This window comes from Moschus berezovskii, chromosome 9, assembly GCF_049115385.1.
Source record: "Moschus berezovskii isolate FMDL1 chromosome 9, NW_MosBer_1.0, whole genome shotgun sequence".
Lineage (NCBI taxonomy): Eukaryota > Metazoa > Chordata > Mammalia > Artiodactyla > Moschidae > Moschus > Moschus berezovskii.
Window position 1 is genome coordinate 44,805,134 of NC_142468.1, and position 26,081 is coordinate 44,831,214.

At 40.8% G+C, this 26,081-nt stretch overlaps 1 protein-coding gene across 1 annotated transcript in view; it reads right to left on the bottom strand.

The window, feature by feature from the left end:
- Nucleotides 1-17,619: 17,619 nt before the first annotated feature.
- Nucleotides 17,620-26,081, bottom strand: part of LOC129562964 (aromatase) — a 32,421-nt gene continuing 23,959 nt past the window's right edge. The window contains exons 5-9 of the mRNA XM_055436478.2: nucleotides 25,577-25,691; nucleotides 22,551-22,665; nucleotides 21,727-21,889; nucleotides 19,036-19,277; nucleotides 17,620-17,868 (exon numbers count right to left, since the gene is read on the bottom strand). Of these exons, the coding sequence (XP_055292453.1) occupies nucleotides 17,620-17,868; nucleotides 19,036-19,277; nucleotides 21,727-21,889; nucleotides 22,551-22,665; nucleotides 25,577-25,691 (884 nt within the window). The remainder of the gene's footprint in view (nucleotides 17,869-19,035; nucleotides 19,278-21,726; nucleotides 21,890-22,550; nucleotides 22,666-25,576; nucleotides 25,692-26,081) is intronic.

The window sequence follows — 26,081 nt, forward strand, 5'->3', positions numbered from 1 at the left end:
TCTTACTGAAATACATGAAAATGTAACTTATTCCAGAGATGGAGTCATTCTGTGACTTCATCAATATTTTGTTTAGGCAATCTTTTCCCTGGAGGCAACCTTTTTTTTTTTTTTTAAAAACAATCCCTCACCCGCTTCCTGCTGAAAATTACTTTCCCCAAAGAGTAAGCTTTTTACAGTAATGAGAACTTTTAATTTCTCACTCTTCATTCTTCTTCTGACTCTGATCATTTTTATGATCATTACCTCAAACTCTTCAGCATGTAGATTGCTTATTTCCACTTAATTATTTTTGGGGGGATTTATCTTATTCTTTGATTTGGAACAGATTTCTCTATAGCCTCATTTTGCCTAATTCACTGTTTTTATTCCTATGTATTTGGTATGTTGATTTTGTTTCTAATCTTGGAGATTTCCTTATGAGGAAATGTCCTGCGGAGCCCAGTAGTACACTGTCCTCTGGTCACCTGAGCAATATACTTTAGGGGTGCCCTCTGTGTTGGCTGTGTGAGTCTCTCTGTTGTGGCAGGCTGACTAATGTGGGCATGGTGATTGACATGGCTACGTCAAGGTCAGATTGGTTGCCAGGCCCTGTCTTGTGCATAGACTGCCACCTGTAGGTGGGTAGGTCCAGGTCATGAAGTGGCTTTGGAGCCCCAGAAAAGGGGATCCTTGGGCTAATGCTTGTCTGGAGCTTGGTCCTGGGGTGGCTGCTGTCGGTCCAGGACTCCTAGAGTTGGGCCAGCCTGTTGATGGGTGGGACCATGGCTCAGAAGTGCTAGGCCTGATGTCACCCTACTGGTGGGCAGGGCCAATTCCTCACTTGGAATTGGGTGACTGTGGAGTCTGGGGTGACCCAGAACTGGTGACAGCCCACTGGTGAGTGCGCCAGATCCTAACACAGCTAGCTGCTGGGCCATGGTTTTCCCAGGGCTAGTATCCACCTACTGATGAGTAAGGCAAGATCCCAGGTCTAGGGGTTGCCCACTGGTTGAGTGGATCTGTGTCTCTGGCTGGAAGGTCCTTAGATTTCCTTAGGTCCTTAGGTGTTAGCCTGCTGGTGGGCAGTGCCAAGGCAAAGGGGGGCTTCTCAAGACTAGTGTTGGCCCCCTGCTGGGCAGAGCTGGGTCCCAGGGTCTCAGGCAGCAGGGCCCTAGTTTGACACCCAGAATTTGTGTCAGCCTGCAAGGGCTAGCGCCTTTCCTCTTGTGGATGAGGCCAGATTTAGGGCTAATGTAGGGTTTCTGGTGGGTGGTCTGGGTCTGATGGCTAGCTTCAGAATCCTGGAGGTCCTGGGGCTTTGCTGGCCTGTTGGTAGGGAGGGCCAGTTCTTGGGCTGCTGGGTGCACGGGGTGTCCTTCAGCAGCAGGCCTGCTGGACAGTGGGGCATCCCCACCCAGCTGACTGCCTGTACTGGGACTTCCTGTGACAGGAAGACTCGCAAGTGGGTGAGGGCAGGTCCCTGCACTGATCATCGAGGCAGAGGATTTCACAATGGTAATTACCAGCACCAGTGTTTCTTGGTAGGATGGGCTCTCATTAAAGACTGATGCCAGCGTCTACGTCCCTAGGCTGAGTTTCAGTTGCTTCCTGTGTCTCTGGGAGGCTCTCCAAGGTCAGCAAGTGGGTCTGACCCAGGCTCCTTTCAAATGACTGCTTCTATCTTTGGTCTGTGAGCTTGTGAGATTTTACGTCCACCCTGTAGAACTGGATTCTCTGTTTGCCACAGACCTCTGGCTCTCCCAAAAGTAGCCCTACTGGCTTTAAAACCAAATGTCCTGCAGGGCTGAGAATCCAGAAATATACCCATGCACTTATGCTCAATTCATCTACAACAAAAGAAGCAAGAATATATGATGGACAAAAGACAGTCTCCTCAAAGAGTGGTGCTTGGAAAACTGGACAGCTACATGTAAAAGAATGAAATTATAACATTCTCTCACACCATATAAAAAAACAAACTCAAAATGGGTTAAAGACCTGAACATAAGATCGGATACTATAAAACTCCTAGAAGAAAATACAGGCAGAATACTCTATGACATAATTTGCAGCAATATATTTTTGGCTCTGTCTCCTAGAATAGTGGAAATAAAAACAAAAATAAACAAATGGGACCTAACTAAACTTTTAAGGAAACCAAAAACAAAACAAAAACCATTTATGGAATGAGAGTAATATTTGCAAATGATGTGACTGGCAGATTAATTTCTAAAATATTCAAATAGCTCATGCAACTCGATTTAGAAAAACCAAACAACCCAAACAAAAAATGGGCAGAAGATCTAAGTAGATCTCCAAAGAAGATGGACAGATAGCCAATAGGCACATGAAAAAAATTCTCAATATTGCTAATTATTAGAGAAATGCAAATCAAAACTACAATGAGGTTCACCTCACTCCAGTTAGAGTGGCTATCACAAAGAAGTCTGCAAATGATAAATGATGGATAGGGTGTGGAGAAAAAGAAACCCCCTTACACTGTTTTTGGTGAAAATGTAAATTGGTGCAGCCATTGTGTGAAGCAGTATGGAGATTCCTTATAAAACTAAAAATAGAGGTACCATATCATTTATCAGTCCTATTTCTGGGGCTTATGTCCAGAGGAAACTATAATTCAAAAATTTACATGCACCCCAGTGTTCATAGCAGCAGTATTTAGAATAGCCAAGACATGGAAGTATGCATGAAGTGTGGATAAAGAAAATATGGTATATATACTCAATATTACTCAGCCATAAAAAGAATGAAAAATGCATTTTGTAGCAACATGGATGAACCCAGAGATTATATACTAAGTTAAGTAAGCCAGACAAAGACAAATACCATGTGATATTACTTTTATATGTGGAAATGAAAAAAAAAAGATACAGATGAACTTATTTACAAAACAGAAACAGGATGATAAACATACAAAACAAACTTATGGTTTTCAGAGGGGAAAACAGGGGAGGGATCAATCCCAAATGGGAGTTTAGGATTAAAATATATACATTATTATATATAAAATAGATGACCAACAAGGACATACTTTAAAGCCCAGGGAGTTATACTGAATATCACGTAATAACCTATAACTGAAAGGAATCTTAAAAAGTATGTATGTATATTTATTTGTAAAACTGTAACTGAATCACTGTGCTTTACACCTGAAAATAACAACATTATAAATCAACTATATTTCAATAAAAGTTAAATGGATAGATACATTTGATTTTAGCCATTAAAAACTTACAGAAGTCCATGGGGCTCATCTTCCTTGTACAGAATGACTGGCTGAGGAGTCCAACGTGGGATTCAGATCCCTGACTCATAGGGGAGCATCTCAGCAATTATAATTATCCTCTCATTAGTAGGTTGCCCACCCAGTGTGTAGGAATCTTAACCAAGTCTCCTGTTCCTTCTACCTGTCTTGTTGTGGTTCCTTCTGTATATTTTTAGTTGTAGAAGATCCTTTCTGCTAGTCTTCAGATCTTTCTCATCAGTTCAGTTCAGTTCAGTCACTCAGTCGTGTCCGACTCTTGGCGACCCCATGAATCACAGCACAACAGGCCTCCCTGTCCATCACCAACTCCCAGAGTTCACTCAAACTCATGTCCATTGAGTCGGTGATGCCATCCAGCCATCTCATTCTCTGTCGTCCCCGTCTCCTCCCACCTCCAATCCCTCCCAGCATCAGACTCTTTTCCAGTGAGTCAACTCATCACATGAGGTGGCCAAAGTATTGGAGTTTCAGCTTTAGCATTAGTCCTTCCAATGAACACCCAGGATTGATCTCCCTTAGAATGGACTGGTTGGATCTCCTTGCAGTCCAAGGGACTCTCAAGAGTCTTCTCCAACACCACAGTTCAAAAGCATCAATTCTTCGGCGATCAGCTTTCTTCACAGTCCAACTCTCACATCCATACATGACCACGGGATAAACCAAAGCCTTGACTAGATGAACCTTTGTTGGCAAAGTAATGTCTCTGCTTTTTAATATACTATCTAGGTTGGTCATAACTTTCCTTCCAAGGAGTACACGTCTTTTAATGGTTGCTTGTAAATAGTCATAATTTTGGTGTGCCTATGGAAGAAAGTGATTCTGGCTCTACTTGACTACACCCTCCATCCTATGAAATTGAAGGACTGTGTATGACTTCTGTAGGCATTCCCCTTGCTAATTTCACTGTGGGCTCCGGGACTGGCAGCCCTAAGCAGCCCAAGGGCCACTGGGAAGAAGGCAGGAATGCGCAGGATTCAGGCAGAGATGTTGTACAAAGTATGAGTGAAAAGTATGTTGCACTCATATCCTCAAATTTTGTTCTTTTCAAAAATCTTAAATTATGATATATGTGTGCACACACACAGAGAATATTTTGGGAACCATGGATACCCTTCCTATTTGCCACATTGGCTTTAGAATACCTACCTGTAACTTTAAAGAACTAGAATTGTACAAATAAGTCCCCCAGTCCTCACCTTCTCTTTAATCTGCAGAAGTGTCTGCATTCCAGAACCCAATGCTCATCCCTGTGTGCATGGTTTCAAGTGTGCCCCTGTCCTCTGTGGGCACTCTGATAGGAGTGTCCATAATCAGAGCCCATGGCACTGCAGAGAGAGACAAAGTGGACACACAGGTTCAGAGACACGTGCTTCTGAATTGGAAGGGTTGCTTAGGACAAGGGAGCCTTGGGGAGCTTCAGCACCTGAGGACATGAAGAAAAAGCAAAGAGGTCTTGAGGGCTGGTGCTGGGTGCAGCTAGCACTGTGGAATAGCTACAGATGGATGGATTATGCCAGAGAAGTGCTGGGAGGTTGTGGTATGACCCCTTCCTGTGACCCATGGCCATCAGGAAAACGGCAAAAATAGTGAAATGCCGTAAGCCAGTGAAGGGTCATCAGTGGGCGTGTGCTGGTTGGAGTGGGTGGTCAAGGGGTTGGGGAGGGGTACTGTGGACTTCTGGGACTGAAATATAGAGGGTAAGACTTGCACATGTGTGCAATAATTAGACAGTTGAGTTCAGCTCATTCACTCAGTCGTGTCCAACTCTTTGCTGCTCCATGGACTCCAGCATGCCAGGCCTCCCTGTCTATCACCAACTTCCAGAATATACGCAAACTCATGCTCACTGAGTCAGTGATGCCATCCAACCATCTCATCCTCTGTCATCCCCTTCTCCTCCTGCCCTCAATCTTTCCCGGTATCAGGGTCTTTTCAAATGAGTCATCTCTTCACATCAGGTAGCCAAAGTATTGGAGTTTCAGCTTCAGCAACAGTTCTTCCAAAGAGTATTCAGGACTGATTTCCTTTAGGATGGATCTCCTTGTTGTCCAAGGGACTCTCAAGAGTCTTCTCCAATACCGCAGTTCAAAAGCATCAATTCTTCAGCACTCGGCTTTCTTTATAGTACAACTCTCACATCCATACATGATTACTGGAAAAACCATAGCCTTGAAGATGGACCTTTGTTGGCAAAGTAATGTCTCTGCTTTTTAATAAGCTGTTTAGGTTGTTCATAACTTTTCTTCCCAGGAGCAAGCATCTTAATTTCATGGCTGCAGTCACCATCTGCAGTGATCTTGGAGCCCCCCAAAATAAAATCTGTCACTATTTCCACTGTTTCCCCATCTATTTGACATGAAGTGATGGGATAAGATGTCATGATCTTAGTTTTCTGAATGTTGAGACAGCTACCCAATTATTCCATTTTATTGACATTTTAAAGACACCAACACTTTGTCAGGCACTGGGGAGGGTACAGAGGTGACTAGTTCAGTGTTTCTTGCACCAGGAAGCTCATAGTGTCTGGGAACACAGGCTTGGGTCCCAGCCCCAGTCAGAGTCTGCTATGGGACAGAGATCCAGGCCAGCATGAAGGACCACAAATGTGTACAAGGTTCCAGCTGATGAGGTGAGAAGAGCTTTCTCCAGGAGGGGCATTGAGATGGGAGAAGGCTTCCTTGGGTACAAGTTGGCTTTTTTTCTTTTCCTTTTTTAAAATAAACATCCTGGGTGTATCTGATGTGACCCCAGGCCTTTGCTGATCCAAAATGAGGATCCCTCTGCTTCTCCCTATCCTCTCAATGGCTGTCAAATGGAACCTTCCTTTGCTGTTTCCCATTCAGAAATGTTTGCTAAGCGATATAAACTTATGGAACTTATAAACTCTTGAAGTACTTATAAACACTTAACTATATAGAAGCTGCAATTAGAAGATAGGGTGGGAAAAAATAATTCATTTACAATAGTGAGAAGCAGATAAAATATTCCCCAAGTAAATGTTATCATGAAAGTAATATATTTCTGGATTAATTTAGGGAGACTTTACATCTTTTCACACAGATGTATCAGTATCAAAGTCTTTTCAAATCCACAGAAGCTCAAACATGTCAGATCTTTCCACTGCTCAAGACTTTTATGGTATCCTCTTTGGTGTGGCTTAACATAGCATTCTAAACGTGTTTTTGATGTATATCTATTTATATGATTAAACTCACATTTTTTCCTATAACCTGAATCTAAGTTCACATGGAAAAGAAGAATATTCTTAGAAAAATTATAATGAAAAGTTACTGGTCATACCAAATGTTAAAATATTATAAATCTATGATAATTAAAACATGACAATATCACTAGTATAGACTAAAAAGTAAGGCAAATACATGCTGGAATTTATTACATTATAAAAGTTGTATTAGGTAGGGAAAAGGTAAATTATTCATTTAATGATGTTCAGACAACTATTAAATACATCATTATATGAAAAGAAAAGTTGTTGCTCTGTACTATTTCAGCGTATGACCATTCCTCAGTTTTACTCATTGTACTATCGATGGACATTTGGGTCATATTAAATTTTTGGCTGTTATGAATAAAACTTCCATTAACATTCAGTCTTTGATGGATCCAGCCCTCATTTCTATTGAGTGGCTATCCAGGAGTGGCATTGCAGGGTCACAGGGTATATGTATGTTTATCTTTGATAGATACTACTAAATGTTTTCCAAAGTTGTCCCAATTTAGATCCCTGCCAGTAAGATAGGAATGCTCCATTGTTTCATATCCTTGACAGCCTTTTGGCATTATTGAGCTTTCATTGTAGCCCACTCAGTGTGTATGTGGTAGTTTATTTTTGTTTAATTTTATATTTCTTTGATAATTAAGGTGGTGTATTTTTCATATATTTATTGACTATTTTGACATTTCATTTTGTAAAATATCTATCCAAGTCTTTTTTGCATTTTAAAATCTAGGATGTCTTTTTCATACTGATTTTTGAGAGTTCTATATGTGTTCTGATACACACACATCCCTATTACTCGATTTTCTTTTATACTATGTATATTGCAACTGTCACTTCATGCTGTTTTATACTATAGTGACTCTTACAAAGTCAAGTCAACCTTCTATATTCAATCTTCTTTGGTTAACACTTGCTAACTCCTGCTCTGTGTGTGTGACATACCTCCATGTGGTGAAATGTTCCTTTATCTTTTATTGTTAAGAACCTCACCTTCAAAATTCAGAGGGAAACTTAGCTCTTGGATGTCTTTGTATGTATGCATCCATAATCTATAGTCACTTTAATACTGATTTTCTTCTCTCTCTAAAGAAGGCTGATGCATTGCTTGTATTGGTCCTAGGTTTGTGTATATATGTGTGTGTTTGTGTCTTAGCACACAGTTGACATTCACTTAATGTGGATTCAGTTGTCCAATCTATAAATAGCTATAAATAAATATTTGTGTCATAAATTCATAATTATATAATGTAGATGTAATACATTCTAAATAAATATTTTCTTCTTTGAGTAATTTCAAAAAAAAAAAAAAAAGAAAAGTTGGATCTCTAACTCACTTTTAACAACAAATTCCAGATAGACCAAAAAAAAAAAAAAAAAACTTCGTAAAGAATAAAATAATAAATATAATATGTGAAAATATGAGTGATTTGACTAATAGCAGAATATGAAATAACCTTTTAATAAACCACATACACACAAATTAGTAAGTTCTACTACATAGAAATAACAAAAACAAGTGTGCATGAAAAAGAATTTTCAAGCAAAATTAAGAGAAAGGGCAAACACAAAGCTGAGAAAAATGCTTGCCACCTGTGTAACTGATAAAGAGCTATCTTCCATAATATAGTTCTTTATACAATAATTACTTCTGCATATATAAAAGTGAGTGAAAGTCACTCAGTCATGACTGACTCTTTGCAACCCCATGGACTGTATAGTCCATGGAATTCTCCAGGCCAGAATACTGGCGTGGATAGCCTTTCCCTTCTCCAGGGGATCTTCCCAACCAGGGATCAAACCCAGGTCTCCCGCATTGCAGGCAGATTCTTTGTTAGCTGAGCCACAACAGAAGCCCAAGAATACTAGAGTGGGTAATCTATCCCTTCTCTAGCGGATCTTCCTGATCCAACTATTGAACCGGGGTCTCCTGCATTACAGGTGGATTCTTTACCAACTGAGCTATCAGGGAAGCCCATGTATAAAAAGCATCCTACAAGTAAACATGAAATGGAAAAATGATATGAACAGTTATCAAAAAGGAAATATAAATGGTTCAAACATGAAAAGATGCTCAACTTCGATGTATAATAAGAGAAGTGTAATTAAATGTATAATGAGATATCATTTTTGGTAGCCTATTGGATTAACAAAGATTATCAAACTAGAAAAACAAGAGGCTTTATCAATGATGAAGTTTTGTGAACAAAAGAGATTCTATGTCTCCGAGATTTAAGCTGTAATCTGTTTGGATTTTGAACTTCTTGAAGAAATGTAGTTGTCTGTGAAGTAAACTGGCATCTAAAAATAGAGTTTGCAACAATACTACATGAATTGCTGTAGGCAAAAATCATCAGTAGATGCTAAAAGTAGTGAAAAAGTTATGATTGAGATACAGAGTTTTTATTCAGTCTCATACTATCTCCCTATAAGCTGCTTAGTAATGACAAAGTGAGAAGAAGTAACTGTACAGTAGTTAATCCAGGCAGACATCATCCTGTAAGGAAGCCAAACTGGCCACATGTATGGGATCTGAGGCTCCCAGTGGCAGATGTATGTGACATATGTGAGTAAAGGGGCCTTCAGAAGATTCAAGCCTTTGGACTTCAAGTTTTCCAGCTACCTCCAACAACATCATGGAGCAGAGGCAAGCCATTCTTGATGTACCTTGTCTAAATTCCTAAACCCCAGAATTCATGAGCATAATAAATGACTGATTAATGGTGGTGAGTTTGGGGATAATTTGCACAATAGGTATGGACCTACAGAAGTCAAAGAGATTAGGAAGAGGTGGCACGAATACACAGAAGAGCTATTTAAAAAAAAAAGTCTTAATGAGCCGGATTACCACAATAATGTGGTCACTCACCTGGAGCCAGACATCCTGGAGTGTGAAGTCAAGTGGCCCATATGGAAGCATTACTATGAACAAAGTTAATGAAGGTAATGGAATTCCAGCTGACCTGTTTAAAATCCTAAAAGATAATGCTGTTAAAGTGCTGTGCTCAATATGCCAGCAAATTCAGAAAACTCATCAGTGGCCACAGGACTGGAAAGTGTCAGTTTTCATTCCATTCCCAAAGAAAGACATTGCCAAAGAACATTCAAACTACTATACACTTGCACTCATTTCACATGGTAGCAAGATTATGCTCAAAATCCTTCAAGCTAGACTTACACAGTACATGAACTGAGAACTTCCAGATGTAAAAGTCAGAGGAACCAGAGACCAAACTACCAAAATCCACTGGATCATAGAAAATGCAAGAGAATTTCAGAAAAACATCAACTTCTGTTTCATTGATTTCACTAAAGCCTTTGACTGTGTGGATCACAGCAAACTGTGAAAAATTCTTAAAGAGATAGGAATAACAGACCAATGTCAAGACTGTATCTTGTCACCCTGCTTATTTAACTTAAATGTAGAGTTCAGTTCAGTTCAGTTGCTCAGTCATGTCCGACTCTCCGCTACCCCATGAATCACAGCACGCCAGGCCTCCCTGTCCATCACCAACTCCTGGAGTTCACTCAAACTCATGTCCACAGAGTCGGTGATGCCATCCAACCATCTCATTCTCTGTCGTCCCCTTCTCCTCCCGCCCCCAACCTTTCCCAGCATCAGAGTCTTTTCCAGTGAGTTAACTCGTTACGTGAGGTGACCAAAGTATTGGAGTTTCAGCTTTAGCATCAGTCCTTCCAATGAACACCCAGGATTGATCTCCTTTAGAATGGACTGGTTGGATCTCCTTGCAGTCCAAGGGACTCTCAAGAGTCTTCTCCAGCACTACAGTTCAAAAGCATCAATTCTTCGGCGATCAGCTTTCTTCACAGTCCAAGTACATAATGACAAATGACAGGCTGAATCACATCCTGATTCCAGGATGAATCACAAACTGGAATCAAGGTTGCCAGGACAAATATCAACAACCTCAGATACGCAGATAATACCACCTTAGTGGCAGAAATTGAAGAGGAACTAAAGAGCCTCTTCAGGAAGGTGAAAGAGGAGAGTGAAAAAGCTGGCTTAAAACTCAACATTCTGAAAACCAAGATCATGGCATCTGGTCCCTTCATGGCAAATAAAAGAGGGGAAAATGGAAACCAAGAGAGACTTTATTTTCTTGGGCTCCAAAATCACTGTGGACGGTGACCACAGCCATGAAATTAAAAGATGCTTGTTCCTTGGAAGAAAAACTATGACAAACCTAATGAAGTTGCTCAGTCGTGTCCGACTCTTTGCGATCCCATGGACTGTAGCCTACCAGGCTCCTCCATCCATGGAATTTTCCAGGCAAGAGTACTGGAGTGGGCTGCCATTTCCTTCTCCAGGGGATCTTCCCAACCCAGGGATCAAACCCAGATCTCCTGCATTGCAGGCAGACGCTTTACTGTCTGAGTTACTGGGGAACCTAGACAGCATTTAAAAAGCAGAGGCATCACCTTGCAACAATGGGCCATATAGTCAAAGCTATGATTTTTTCAGTAGTCATGTATGGATGTGAGAGTTGGACCATAAAGAAGGCTGAGCAACGAAGTATTGGTGGTTTTGAATTGTGGTGTTGGAGAAGACTCTTGAGAGTCCCTTGGATTATAAGGAGATCAAATGAGTCAATCCTAAAGGAAATCAGTCCTGAATATGCATTGGAAGGACTGATACTGATGCTGAAGCTCCAATACTTTGGCCACCTGATGCAAAAAGCCAAATCATTGAAAAAGACCATGATGCTGGGAAAGATTGAGGGCAGGAAGAGAAGGGGACAACAGAGGATGAGATGGTTGGGTGGCATCACTGACTCAGTGGACACGAGTTTGAGCAAACTCCAGGAATAGTGAAGGTCAGGGAAGCCTGGTGTGCTGCCATCCATGGGGTTGCAAAGAGTCGGATATGACTTAACTGATTGAACAATGAGTAGTAAACGCATGCAGCTATGTTTGTGGAAGGCGGTAAGCTTGCCTGAGGGAAAGCGTTGATGGTCAGGGAAAGCATTAATTTCCCATGGGAAGGGAGGTACTAGTGAGCCAATCCAGCTCTTGGATGACTTGGTTTGGTTGACACTGTATTTCGGAACATTGAACCTGTGTTCAGTGCCTACAGGTGAGACATGCTCCTTTTTTCCCACAAGCTCTACTTACAGATCGTAAGTGCCTTGCTCTTCTAGACATTCTTGCTGCTGCTGCTGCTGCTGCTGCTGCTGCTGCTGCTGCTAAGTTGTACAGTCGTGTCTGACTCTGTGTGACCCCATAGATGGCAGCCCACCAGGCTCCGCGTCCCTGGGATTCTCCAGGCAAGAACACTGGAGTGGGTTGCCATTTCCTTCCCCAATGCATAAAAGTGAAAAATGAAAGTGAAGTCGCTCAGTCGTGTCTGACTCTTAGCGACCCCATGGACTGCAGCCTACCAGGCTCTTCTGTCCATGGGATTCTCCAGGCAAGAACACTGGAGTGGGTTGCCATTGCCTTCTCCAGGAGACATTCTGACTGGGGAACCCTTATAACCTAGACACTGCTGTACAGGTAGGACCAGCCTCATCTTTAGGTAAAGGAAATGCTGTTGTTTTAGGGGTATATGGAAGGCAGAACCTCCTTTCCTTCCACAAGTCCTGTTTGCTGATGCTTATAATTTTCTTAAGCAATTCTTTGGGAAAATAGCTATGTTTGAAGGGAGGAAAAGATTTTGAGATTTATGTATGTTTTATAACTGAGGTAGATAAGTTCAGCAGATCAAGATAAACTGGAGGGGGCAGGTGTTGATAAGAGAACCTGAGACACGGAGCATGTATGCTGAAGTTTGTATGGGGAGGTTTGAGAAACTCTACAAAGCAAGTAGCTCAACTGGTAAAGAATCTGCCTACAGTGCAGGAGACCCTATTTTGATTCCTGGGTCAGGAAGTTCCCCTGGAGAAGAGATAGGCTACTCACTCCAGTATTCTTGGGCTTCCCTGGTGGCTCAGACAGGGAAGAATCGGAGACTTGGGGAAGATCCCCTGTAGGAGGGCAAGGCAATCCATTCCAATATTCTTGCCTGGATAATCCCCATGGACAGAGGAGCCTGGCGGGGTCCTGTCTATGGCCTCACAAAGAGTCAGATACAACTGAGTGACTAAGCACAGCTAACAGCTAACAAAGCTAGTAGCAAGAATTTAATGGCTGAAAGCATGGAATTAATCTGTAAAATGGGGGTGATATCTGCTTTGTAGTATTGTTGGAAGAATTAAATAATTTTGTAAAGGGTTGAATACAATAAGAAAATGCCTACAGTTATGGTTGCTTTCTTAGTGTGAAAGAATGAACACACTTCACAATAAACTGAAATAAGAAAGGCCAAAGAATGAAGTGTTCTCAGCTCCTAATCTATCCAAGCTGAACTAGGCTAGAAGAGGAAACCCCCATGCCTATGTCTGGCTGGGTTAAATATCTGGATATTTGGAAATAACCAGATGAGGAACTATTTCATTCATATCTGGCATCTTTGCCAAAAGAAGAGTTTGCCTGATATCTGTCTCCATCATAATGGGTTTCTTAGCATTTCTCAATTTGGCCAAAATGGAGAGGATTTTATGGTCATCATGAGGTCTGGTTTGCCCTTTGATAATAGTAAATTACTACTTTTTTCCTCCACTCTTTTTTTTTCTTGCAGTACCACATGAATTGAGATTATGCAAAACTAAGAATATTCCTGGTGGTTAGGTAATAGCTTAATGGAATCTGATAATTTCCAGTTGAGGCAGCTGGTGCAGTCCACATGTTAATACCATCACCTTATACTAAGTGAAGTTTTACAGCACTTCCCCATGAAACACCTATCTTGATCAAGAGCCTCCAAACATTCATGGGAAGTGGATAAGGCAGGTAAAATCATCCAGATTTTATGGATGAAGAAACCAAGGTATTTCCTGACTTATTTTCTTTGGGTAATGAGATGAAAATGAGGTGAAGTGAAACTTGAAATAAGACTTGAAAAAAGGTGAATGAGACTTGGGTAAACCCTTTTCCAACATCACATGGGTGAGAGCCAGGAACCTGGGACTAGACTCCTCAGCCTTCCAGCAGTCTGCAGAGAGGCAGCATGATGAAGGGGCTGAGGGTTTGGAATGAGAAATGGGCAAGAATCTAACTCCTTTACTGGCTGAGTCCTTATGGGCAAGTCTCCCCTGTCTTGTCATCAATACAGTGTGGGGCTTCCCAGGCAATCATACTAATGTGACAGTTGTCAGGACATTTAAAGTGAGATCATGAATGCAGAAGCATCTGGCACATCTTCTGCCCCTCCACTGCATGAAAAGAGGTTTCAGAGTGTCATCATCAGCCTAATTACTGAGCATCACCTTTATCAGTTGCAAGGCTTACTGAGAGGTTGCCCTGTACCAGACACTGTGCTGAGAGTGGTACCTAAATTATCCCTTGTAATTACCACATGAACCTTCTGAGGAATTTATTATGCCTATTGGATTGATGAGAAAACGGAAGTATGCGAAAGTAAATAAACATTTGACCCAAATATACATTTGTAAAAAGCCTGGGCCCAGAGTCAAGACTTCCCTGCCTCCTTATTTGTAGATTTGTAGGTGAAAGAAACATTAAAAAACACCTGGACTGCAGGCTCAGCTTCCAGGTCTTGCGACTTACAATTTTTATTATAAGAAATGTTTTATCAATAAGTTAAAATGCTAAAGTCTGTGAAAAATTTGCTTTAGGCTGTAAGTACAGTGCCTTTAAGGTTATTCTTGCAGTAGTCATTCATAAGAACTTTAACTTTAATTAACTTTAACATAAAAACTCTCATAAGAATTTTAATTTGTTTTATAGTCTGTAATGTTTCTTTTTATTTTTTTATTTAAGAATAATTGCTTTACAGAATTTTGTTGTTTTCTGTCAAACCTTAACATGAATCAGCCATAAGTATACATATATCCCCGCCCTTTTGAACCTCCCTCCCCATCCCACCCATCTAGGTTGCTACAGAGCCCCTGTTTGGGTTTCCTGTAATGCTTTCTTGATGGAAGATAAAAGCGGCATGTATGCCTGATGGGCAGAGTTTGATGACCAGATTGCCTTATCTATATGCATTCCTTTTGTCTTGTTGACCTGGTGGAAATGGTACGGCAGTGAATCCCTAGACATAGGTCAAAACCTGCTAAAAACTTCAATAAGAGAATGAGTAATATCTTGAGTTGAGCCATGGAGAGTTTGTCTTTGCTCTTAGCTCTTGACTTTGTTTTTGAGATGAGTTCAACTGAAAGTACCACAAATTCCATTCAACTCCATACTTTCACAAAGTTTAATTTAGCCAGTCTTTCTGTAAATACAGATGAGAAATTCAGTTCCAGAGACCAACTTATACAGGAGATTGAGGAAGGCCCAGCTAGCACTCTTTGCAGTGGGCCAGTGCCACACACTTCTGTGGAATATTAGCACCATGAATGGTGAGGGGTGCTGCTTAGAAATAAAAAGTGACAGCTTCCAACTGGCATTCCCATTATGTGGAGTCTTTCTAAATGAGATGATTTTCCATTTGGGGGAGGGAAGAGTAAGAGGTCAATGAAGGCAGAGGCAGGTGTCTGGAACTTCCAAAGATGGGAGACTACAGTTTTCCTCACAAGTTGAAAATGATAGAGCCCTCATGTGTATGCATTTCACTAATAATTTATACATTCCAGTTCTTTGAGAGTTGGTGAAGACAGAATACACAGCACATTCAGAGTCACAATTAAGGACTTAACAATAAGGCAAAATTTTGAAGTGAAAACAGGATTTTCAAATATACGTTCATCAACCCAATGTAAAGTTAATGACATTCCATATTCCTTAAGCCAAGTCTGTACATACTTATGAGGTTTGTCAATACAGGGAAAAGAGTGACAAGCTGAACAATTACCCAGATAACTTGCTTCTGGGAGAGTTTGCTTAGATAACGCTAACCAATATTTTCCCTCTCCCCTTGCCCCCCCCACCCCAGTTTTCCTCGAGCATATTTTTGTATCTGCATTATCTATATACAACTATATTCACCTTCCATTTCACTTTGTATAGGCAGAGTATGACCTTGGCTGCATATGTGCATATTAAATACAGTAGATGTTCAAGAGAATGAGATGGATGAAGTACAGGGATCCAAAGTCTGTTTTGCTCTACTGTGCAGCTCCAGCCAGACAAAGTAAACCATTAATAAACACCAAGTGAATTAATGAGGATACATTAAGTCTAAAATCCTTTTCTTTCAAACTTTAGAAATGTTTGGATACTCATCTAGACCTGACTGCTTCCCTTGTGGCTCAGCTGGTAAAGAATTAGCCTGCAATGCAGGAAACCTGGATTCGATCCCTGGGATCCCTGAGAAGATCCCTTGGAGAAGGGAAAGACTACCCACTCCATTATTCTGATCTGGAGAATTCCATGGACTGTATAGTCCATGGGGTCGCAAAGAGTTGGACATGACTGAGCGACTTTCACTTTCTAGACCTGACTACACAGATATATCTAGATACACAGATATATTTCTGCATATGTTTATTTCATATAGACGATCTAGATAATTTCAATTTCAAATATTAGCTGCTTTATTAATGCCCATCCTTTAATTTTTAGGATACCTGCTTCTTCTTTACTTGATTTCTGGGTCAATTAGAATATCTCTGGGCCAGAGTGTCAATTCAGTATTGATCTTGAAAACAAATATGGGGAGTAAGAATAGGGAACAGGCATGGATTCCAAAAGAAAGAAAAGAGCTTCCACTCTCAGGAGCTTACATTCTCATTTTATACTCAGTTGTTGCCCTACTGCCAAACACCAGGATGAGAAGAATATTCAGGTTGACTCAATGGCAAGCATTTACATGTTTGTAAATGAATTTAGTTTTTTAGTTTTTATGTGGCATTCAGCAGATACACTTGTAAGGCCATATTAATAATACACAAGGAAGGTAGTATTAATACTTGGAAAATTCACTCATCTGTTTGATTTGGTGCTAATTCCAAGATGTGCATTTTCCCACAGTTACATATAGTGGTGATTCAGTAAACCAGGTTAACTGTTAAATCTCATAGTTAACTGTTAAATTGGATCTAGGATAAAATGTGATTGTAGGGGTTCCACCCTGGCTGTGTTCTCTATTGATATGCTTGTTGCTCTTGGCTTTTGGGGTCATGGAAAGAAAGAGGAGGGAAGAAATGGTGAGAGAGAAGGATAATGGTACAAGGAGCACTCCTTAGAAGTTTGAACCCACTGGGTTGTAGATTTAGATATACACTCAGAGTCTTACCCTCCCTGAAAATCACAGAAGCTTCAGTAAGAGTTAATAGGTGCCATTATCTAAATTTATCTCTTGGTTACTGCACTCCTAGAGCTAAGCAACAATGCAGACATGAAAAGAGGAATTTAATTTAAAATGCATTGTGTGAATTTTTTAGTATGGCAGATGAATGGTACTAGTTATATCTTATTCAGGCTATTAATAAGTTACTTTGTATTCTTATACCTGAATCTACACCTGTTGTATCAGAGGTAAGACAGGAATAATTTGAGAAATTGGGAAAGAGTAGTCTTCAATTTAACTTTTTCTGCAGACAAGTCACATGTAGATAAACAAGAGTTAATTGAATGTAGTTCTAGGAAAAGTCAAATGCTGAATTTGTAAGCATTTCCCCAAGGGTATGGATGTTGTAGTACCCACCCCACCAAAAAGCAAATGAAAACCATTTTATTCACACTAGGAGATATGTTTGATCTGAGGTACGCAGATGTTGGCCTGGCATTTGCAATCAAATTGAGTGCTTCTGCCCAAGATGTTAAAAAGCTCCCAGTTCAGTGTAGGAGAGTAAGGAGCTGGGGTGAGTTTTGCTGGTGGCTTGTCTTTTTCAAAGCATGTTTTGTGGAATTGGGTCTTTAGGGCTGCATTTCCCTGTACAAACTCTCAGCCTCTATTTTCTCTTGCAGTCTGGTGTCTACTTTGGATCTGGTCAGATGAACCGTGTGTCCTGCCTAGCTGACAACCCACAGGAGTCTATAAAATGTCACAGGCCATGGCTGTTCATGTGAGGAGGACCATCTGGCAAAGATGGATGGTTCCATGTGGAATTCTGCTGAGCGGTGCTCTGGGGCAGGGACTGACCAAACTTCCTTAGCACTCAAGGCACTTGTCTGAATTTCTCGGGATGAAAATCATTTCCAGCCGGTCGCTGGTCTCGTCTGGATGCAAGGATAAGTCATTTTTCTTCTGCATCTTCTCAACACACCGACCTTGCAAAGTCTGCACGTGGAAGCGTCTCAGAAGGGTGACCAGGATGACCTTCATCATCACCATGGCAATGTACTTTCCCGCACAGGCCCGGGGCCCAAAGCCAAATGGTTGAAAGTACCGGTAAGGAACCTGGGAAAGAGATGAGACAATTAGCCAGAGTAGTGAAGGCTAGAGTCATGCATCTCTGTTTGATTCGCCCTGAAAACACAGTCAGAATGCTTGGCTTTAGTGATTTGGCCATACAGCTTCTTCACAGACAGGAATGACTGTGACTCAGATAAGACTCTTTCTCCTTCCAGTTTGATTCACCCTTTGAGATACAGACACAACCTCAATAATTCCCAGTTACATTCTCATATAAAGTACTCAGCTAGCTCTGTGGGAAGGCCACATTTTTACTGCTGTTCTGCCAGTGACTGAGGCAAAGACTGTTGTTGTGCCAGGCCATATAACCTGATGACAAGGACAAATTTAGGCAAAATGTGGTTTCCTGTCCTATTAATGCCAAGAATCTAAATATTTTTTGTTATACAAATATTTAAAGGAACACAACTCTCTGTCTTGTCCCCATATGGATTCAGTGTCTGGCACCTAATAGATGCTTAGTTATTTTAGACCAATTGTCAACACAGCATGGGTTGCTTATATAGAAGCAGAACAAATTAGAGAACTGGTTTAACTTAAATCATATCTCTTCCCCATATGGCAATGGAAAAAGGGGCACAGAGGGAACTATATGGATAATTCAGATTTTTTTTTAAAAAATTGCCTAGAATTTGACATAACAGAGGCAGAATCTCCAGTACACCTCAATTAAGAACAAGGTGGGAGTTCTTCTAATTACCAAGTCCTATTTAGAATAGAGACTGGTACTTGTGGTGCCGTTTGGAGAACCAAAGGCATACTGCAAAAACCAAATCATTTCTTCTGATTTGATTTCCATCTACATAATAGATGATGCTACAGCAGAATCTACATGATGACAAGGTGATAAGTTTAAATGGAAAAGTGGGTTGGTTAAACAAACTTCATCTCCTTTTAGGCAAATTAAGGGCCTGAATTGTTCACACTTTGATCTCGTGTATCCTCCATGAAGACATTTCCAAGGGCTGGAGAGCCAGCCTCCTTGGCTTGAGGACAGAACTGGTGGCCATGTTCCATTCCAGAAATGTATATACCTGGTGAAGCTGGAAGGGATGAATAAATAGAATGAAATGTACAAACACAAATACAGAGGGGATTTAACAGTTGATGCTTTCAAGGGTGGCACACTCAGTTTTAAGGAAGGACTCTTACATTCTTGGCAAAATTTTCAAGAGTAAATTCATTAGGCTTTGGGAAAAACTCAAGTCTATGCATTCTTCCAAGATTCAGGATAATGTTAGTCCCCTTTTTCACTGGGTAGCCATCAATGACATCATCCTCTAAGGCTTTGCGCATGACCAGGTCCACGACGGGCTGGTACCGCATGCTCTCATTAATAAAGTTTTCCACCACTTTTAGCTTTTGCATATCATCAATCCTTATGTCTCTTTCACCTGTAGAATAAGATAAAAAAGACACAGTTCATGTTAGTTTCAATATATGGTCAGTGTTTAAAATCATACATTTTCCATAGAACAGTTTGCTCTTAGTTGAAAAAATGTATATCTATAATTCTAATGTAAACCAGTAACTGGAGTAAAATATCCTGTGCTTGTTCCGTAGAATGTCTTATGAAAATTTTGATTTGAATTTTATTATCTTAACACCTAGGAGTTTCATAGTTAAGTCTAAATTTCTAGAAAATACAAAGAAAACCAAAAAACATTGGATCCACATCCCCACATGGCTGCAGTTGGCTGAGGCTGAGTGTCTGAGGAGCCCTATTGAGAAACTCTCTGCAGCATCATGTAGACCTACTCAGTCTACTTCAAACATTTATCTGCCACCTCTGTGGTTCTTGAGTTTGGTTCCCTACTCTAAATTCTAGAAGATGTTAATTTCTTCTTTAGTCAAAGTGAGATGGTAGGTTTAATCATGTTTAAGGAAATGATATCCTGTGAAGTCATCTGTCAGAAAATATCTTTGATCATCCCTCCTCCCCAACTAATCCAGGACAGCCCGGGTGGTAGGGTGCCAAGAACTCCCTATCCCCACCACACAAAAGACGTCCTGGGATAAGCCCTAGGTGAACTGGGGATTGATGGACACCTCTACAGTCTCAGCATGGCCCAACACTAGTCAGACAGACTCAGATCACTCAGAATTGGCAAAACTTTAAAGCATTCTCAAATGGGGTAAAATTTCTGTAGAATGAAAATCAACCCAGAGTCCCAAGGCAGGTCTGTCTCCTGTATAACTGTGCTATCCAGGAGAGGTCTTACTTGGTCAGAGAACTCTACTGACCCAGCCCTTCATGTACTGCTCTTTGTACACTAAAGAGTCTAATCGGTGTGTTTCTCTGGGGTGGGGAGGTAGAGGGCAGACGATGGGGAAGGTAATCCAAGTCATTTCCTAATGACCAGGTGTGTGGGTCTAGAGGGAGCACGTGTACATGCACTGGTGTTTGTCCCGGTTTCATGTTTTAAGAGGACTGTTTTGTCAGGGAGACATCATGGAGCACAAGCCCTTTTCACCTCTCAAGGAAATTATATTAAAGGCTTATGATCTCAAGAGCAATCTCTCCCTTGTTGCCTGCAGTCTGTCATTCTATGGCTCTCCTTCTCATCCAATGGGCCTGCTTGTTGAGTTCTCTTTTTCTCATGATACTGAGAGCCCCAGGACTGCAGAGATGGTGCTGGCTTGTTCATCACAGTGCCCCCCGTACCTGGCACATAACCCATAACCTGAAATGGGTGCTCGAGAAAACATTCCAGAACTGAAGCCTGGAGGTTATCGTGGTTCCTTGCTATCCACCTTCCCAGGCAGCTTTCCTCCTATAGCAACACGTCTGCAGAAACCTTCTTTCACATATTTAATACTTGTATGAAATTTCACCTTACTGTCAACTATTTCAAGCAGCACTCAATTGTCTTAAAGGTAAATAAGATAAAATTTTTAAAAAATGTATTGCCTTTCATCAACGAAATAGGTTGTTTCACAGAGACTCTTTAAAGTCAACAAAGAAAAGTCTATCATTACAAATACCTCTTCACATGTGTCTGAAATGTACTCCTAAAGAGATTACTTATGTGAAGCACATTCCAAATAAAGCATTTCATTTTCTCCCAGAAAGCAATTCTGACTTGAATGTGGCAGTATTTCTAGGGGAGGGTGGGGATATCAGAAGCAGTGCAAGTATGATGTGAAGCACAGGCAGAGCAGGAGGAGATGGAGTTGGGAAGAGCTGAGCAGGGACCTGGGGGCTCCCCTGAAGAGGAGGAGAGGGTAGGGGGAGGAAGGGCCTGGCAGTCCAGGACGGTGGGGGAGGGAAACTGATTGCTCCCTGCCTTTGCTATCACCCTCTTTTCCTCCCTCTGCTCCCAGCTGGAAGAAAGGACTGCTCAAAACCCAGAAACATTGCCTTAAATAATAGCCATTTTCTTAAGTGGACCTTCAGAAGCCTTTGGTACTGACAAAGTAGCAAATCCTTGTGGATGATCTCATGTGTTTTAAACATAGACATATAAAACCACATGTGTGTGCTTATGTGGACCTTTAAAAAGACCCTGAAGAATACACAAAATAATAACAGTGATTCCCTCTGGGAACTGGGATGAGGCTGAGGAGAAGAGTGGTTGGGTTCAGGTGACATTATTTTCTGCTTTATACATCTCTCCATTATTTGGATTTTTTCAATGAGTATGTGCTATTTTAAAATTAGGAAAACACAGGAAGAACTATCATTTTAACCTGTCTGGCATAATGAAAATACGACCCAATGACTTGCTTTACTGTTCCATGAGCAGATTTTAACAAAGTTTTTAACATAAAAATTTTAGGACATAGAAGCTAATATCAAGAAATTGCTTTCTGAGCTCTATTTTTTGTTTGATAAATTCTTACCAACAACAGTCTGGATTTCCCTCATTATTGCCTCTTCAACCTGGGGGTGCTTTGCAATAAGAAACAGCATGAAGAACACAGAAACAGACATGGTGTCTGGCGCTGCGATCAGCATTTCCAGTATACACTGGTTTACATTCTCTCTTGTAAGTTCACCACGCTTCTGAAGAATGGGAAGGGAGAGAAATATTGGCAAAGTGAGTGAGGTTCAGAACAGGAAGGGAGGTGGCACTCAAAGATCAATCACCTCAACAAAATGAAATCGTAGGAATTACAAGTCTCTGGAATTGCCAATGGACATGTTTATTAATAATCTTCAGCTCAAGGCCGAACAATTTGGACATTAATCTATGTATTTAATGTCTTTGCCCTCCTTGGTTTTCATGTTTTGTATTGAACAGACACAGAGATGTTTAAATCTTAAGGGTCAGTCCAATCAGATAGTCTAATACGGGGCTATTTAGTTTGGGTATTCTATAAACACTAAAGCAAATATTTAAAAGCAGAAACGTGCAACAATTAACAAGGGGGAATTTTTAGACACTTATACACAATCATACATGATTCCCAGGTGGCTCAGCGGTAAGGAACCTGTCTGTAATGCAGGAGACCTGGGTTCAATCCCTGGGCCAAGAAGATCTTCTGGAGGAGCAAATGGCAACCCACTCCAGTATTCTTGCCTGGAGAATCCCATGGACAGAGGAACCTGGTGGGCTACAGTCCATAGGGTTGCAAAGAGTAGGACATGACTGAAAGACTGAGCACGCTTGCATACAGTCATACACATATGTTGTGTGGGAATTATGGTTAGTGTAGGTCTGTACCTCAGCAAAAATCAACTCAGTGGCGAAATCTATGCAGTCTTCCAGCTTCTCTGCTGTTGAAATCCTGTGTCTTTTTTCTTCTATGAGAATTTCCATGGCATCTTTCAAGTCCTTGCTGGAAATAAAAGTGAAAATATAATCTACCTGTACTCAGTTAAGACACCAAAAAATGGATTTATTTGCCATTTGTTTAAATAAAATGCAATGCTGTAGGGGAAGCTGTTGGTGCTCATGAATAACCAAATTTATACTTAATTATTTGCAAATATCCTTAAATTATGTATACATTACAATTCATATTAAGAAACCAGAGTTAGCCACATAACTAGCTACTGATAGCAAAATCAAGGCTATAACCTGTAGTTAAATGTTGAGAACTGTTACCAAAAGGCTAAATCCAATGTATTTTTTTAAGTATTGGTATGATAGAGAAAATACATACTGGCTTTCTCACTTGTATATGGAATCTTTCTCACTTATATGTGGAATCTTTTTGTTTTAATTCTATTTATTCATTTTGGCTGTGCTAGGTCTTCATTGCTGCCTGGGCTTTTCTCAGTTTGCAGTGAGTGGGGGCTACTTTCTAGTTGCAGTGTGGGCTTCTCATTGTGATGGCATCTCTTGGGGCAGAGCACAGCCTCTGGGGCATGCAGGCTTCAGTAGTTGCAGCACTTGGACTCAGTGGTTTTGGCTCCCAGGCTCTAGAGCACAGGCTCAATGGTTGTGGCCCACAGGCTTAGTTGCTCTGGCTCATGTGGGATCATCCTGGACCAGAATTGAACCTGTGCTCCTGCATTGGCAGGCAGATTCTTTACAACTGAGCCACCAGGTAAGCCTCTTGTGAAATCTTTTCAAAAGTGTGAGTTCATAGACACATAGAGCAGACTGTTGTTTACCAAGGCATGAAGTTGAGGGTGGGAGCAAACTGGTGGTTGTGATTATCAAAAGATACAAACTTTGGGTTAAAATAAGTCACTGAGATGTCATGAACAGTATGTGTTCATATTACTGTGTTGTATATTTGTGAGTTGCTAAGAGGGGTCTTTAAAGTTCTCATCACAAGAAAAATTTTGTAACTGTGTATGGTGACAGATACTAGACTTATTATGATGATAATTTTGCCAAATATACAAATATTAAGTCATTTTGTTGTATAACTGAAACATAATTTTATATGTTATTGATAGCTTAACAAAAAACAAATATTGGTATATTGCAAGGGCATATGGGGGAAGAAGACTAAAAACTTTCTCTAGGTCTTTACTGCTCTTGGTCATAAGAGATGTTACCTAGTTCGCTATCCATTAGCAAATTTTATATATCGAGAGAATGTTGCTGAGCTAATTTTAAAGAAAACAAAGAGGAACTGTTATACAGTCTCATGTGATAGTTTCTGTGGGCCTGCTGACAATAATGAAGATAAAATAATGACCAAATGCAGCTGCAGACCAGTATGACTCTTTCAGTTCAGTTAAGTCACTCAGTCATGTCCGACTCTTTGCAACCCCATGAATCACAGGACGCCAAGCCTCCCTGTCCATCACCAACTCCCTGAGCTCACTCAAACTCATGTCCATCGAGTCGCTGATGCCATCCAGCCATCTCATTCTCTGTCGTCCCCGTCTCCTCCCACCCCCATTCCCTGACTCTTTAGACCACCACAAAATCTGACCAGAGTGAAGAGATGAATAATTGACCTTATTGATTCAAGTCACACTAAGCTCTGGTTGAGACAAAGAGAAGTGTTTAAAGGACCACGTGTCCAAATCATCCACCTGATATTCATTGACCAGTTGAGAACAAGTAAGAGCAACATGAAGCTGACATCCTCCTTGGAGACTAATATTATTGAATTTCAAAATGTGCAAATGGATGAAGTTAGCTCTTCAACCGAGTTTGGGAACTTTAAGAGTTGGAGAATTTAAGACAGTCTGGACATCTGAGTAAGATATGAACAGAGGTATGAAGAGAGCTAACATGTTTATTGTCTCCTATGTGTCATGCTCTGTGCTGATTGCCCTACATAGAGGATCTCATTAACCCATATCCCACCCTGGAAAGTAGGTTATATTTTATTTTAAAGAACTTCCAAAGATCATTTGGTTACTAAGTGGTAGAGATAGGATACAAATCAGGTCTGTCTACCTCTAAATCCCGTGGGTTTTCCATTGGTGGTTAGAGGTGGCATGTTTAATGGCTGGCAACTTACACACTGGAGCTTCCCTGGTGGCTCAATGGTAAAGAATCTGCCTGCCAAGCAGGAGACACAAGTTTGATCCCTGGGTCAGGAAGATCCCCTGGAGTATGAAATGGCAACTCACTCCAGTATTCTTGCCTGGGAAATCCCATGGACAGAGGATCCTGGTGGGCTATAATCCATGGGGTTGCAAAAGAGTTGGACATGACTTAGTGACTAAACAACAACAACACTTGCATCCTGAAAACCCAATGATTATCCAGTAAGCCATTGGGCATTTGCCCAGTCTTCTGCTTGACTAGTCTGAGACCAAGGCAAAGCCATTCAATGACAATTTTAGGATTCCCCAAGACATAAGATGTATAATTAAACAAACAAACAAAACATACCTTACAAAAGTTCACTGTGAAAAAATTATTTTGTGACTACTGTCAATTCTTACAAGTTGAATTAAGTTAAATTGTTTTGATGCAACACAATAAATGATTTCATGTTTCCTTTTTTCTAGACATGCAAAGAAAATTTTGACAAATAATAAAAATAGGTTCAGCCAACCCTTTTGTCTTCAACTCAAAACACACTGCAGTGTCCTAGTTCTTGATTTGGGGTTCTTAGCTTCCTAGATGAAAAGCATCCCTGGGCCAAAGACTGCCTTTCCCCTGTGGTCTGGCCACATGTTCCTGAAGTGCTGTAAGAAGTGCTTCACCAGCATCTTAATCAACAGCTCCCTGTGGTTCTAGGGACGAGAAAACTTGCCAAAGAGGCCAGAAATATCTGAGACACACACAAATCAGTCTCATCAATAATTATTCCAAAATGTGTTACTTACACAGACTTTTCATACTTTCTGCACAGCCAAGAAATCTTAAAGAAGATGTCTGGTTTGAGAAGGAGAGCTTGCCATGCATCAAAATACCCCTGGATTTTAACCACGATGGCACTTTCTGGAGAAACATCAGAGCAAATGAGCAAAAATGTGAGTCCAGGAAGGGTATGTTAATGAAAGAAGATCCCCTGTAGACTCTCCTAGCATCTTGGACTCTAAGCAGGACAAGGTTCTGTCTTCAGTGGGTGTTACAGCCACATGAATGTCACCAAAGAAATCAACAGTAATTCATTCTACTTTAGCACCTAAATGGCCAAGTTAACCAGAGATTTGGCAGTTTTCATGTTTATGGTAGAGACCCAGCTTAGAATCTCACATGCTTCTCCTTGGCTGAGCCTCCAACACCTTCTGTTTTCCTGACCATGGGAAATAAAAAGTAATTAATGCTATTATGGCCTCAGTTTGGCACCAAAGGCAAAAAGCCTTACCATTCTTCTGTTTATATTTC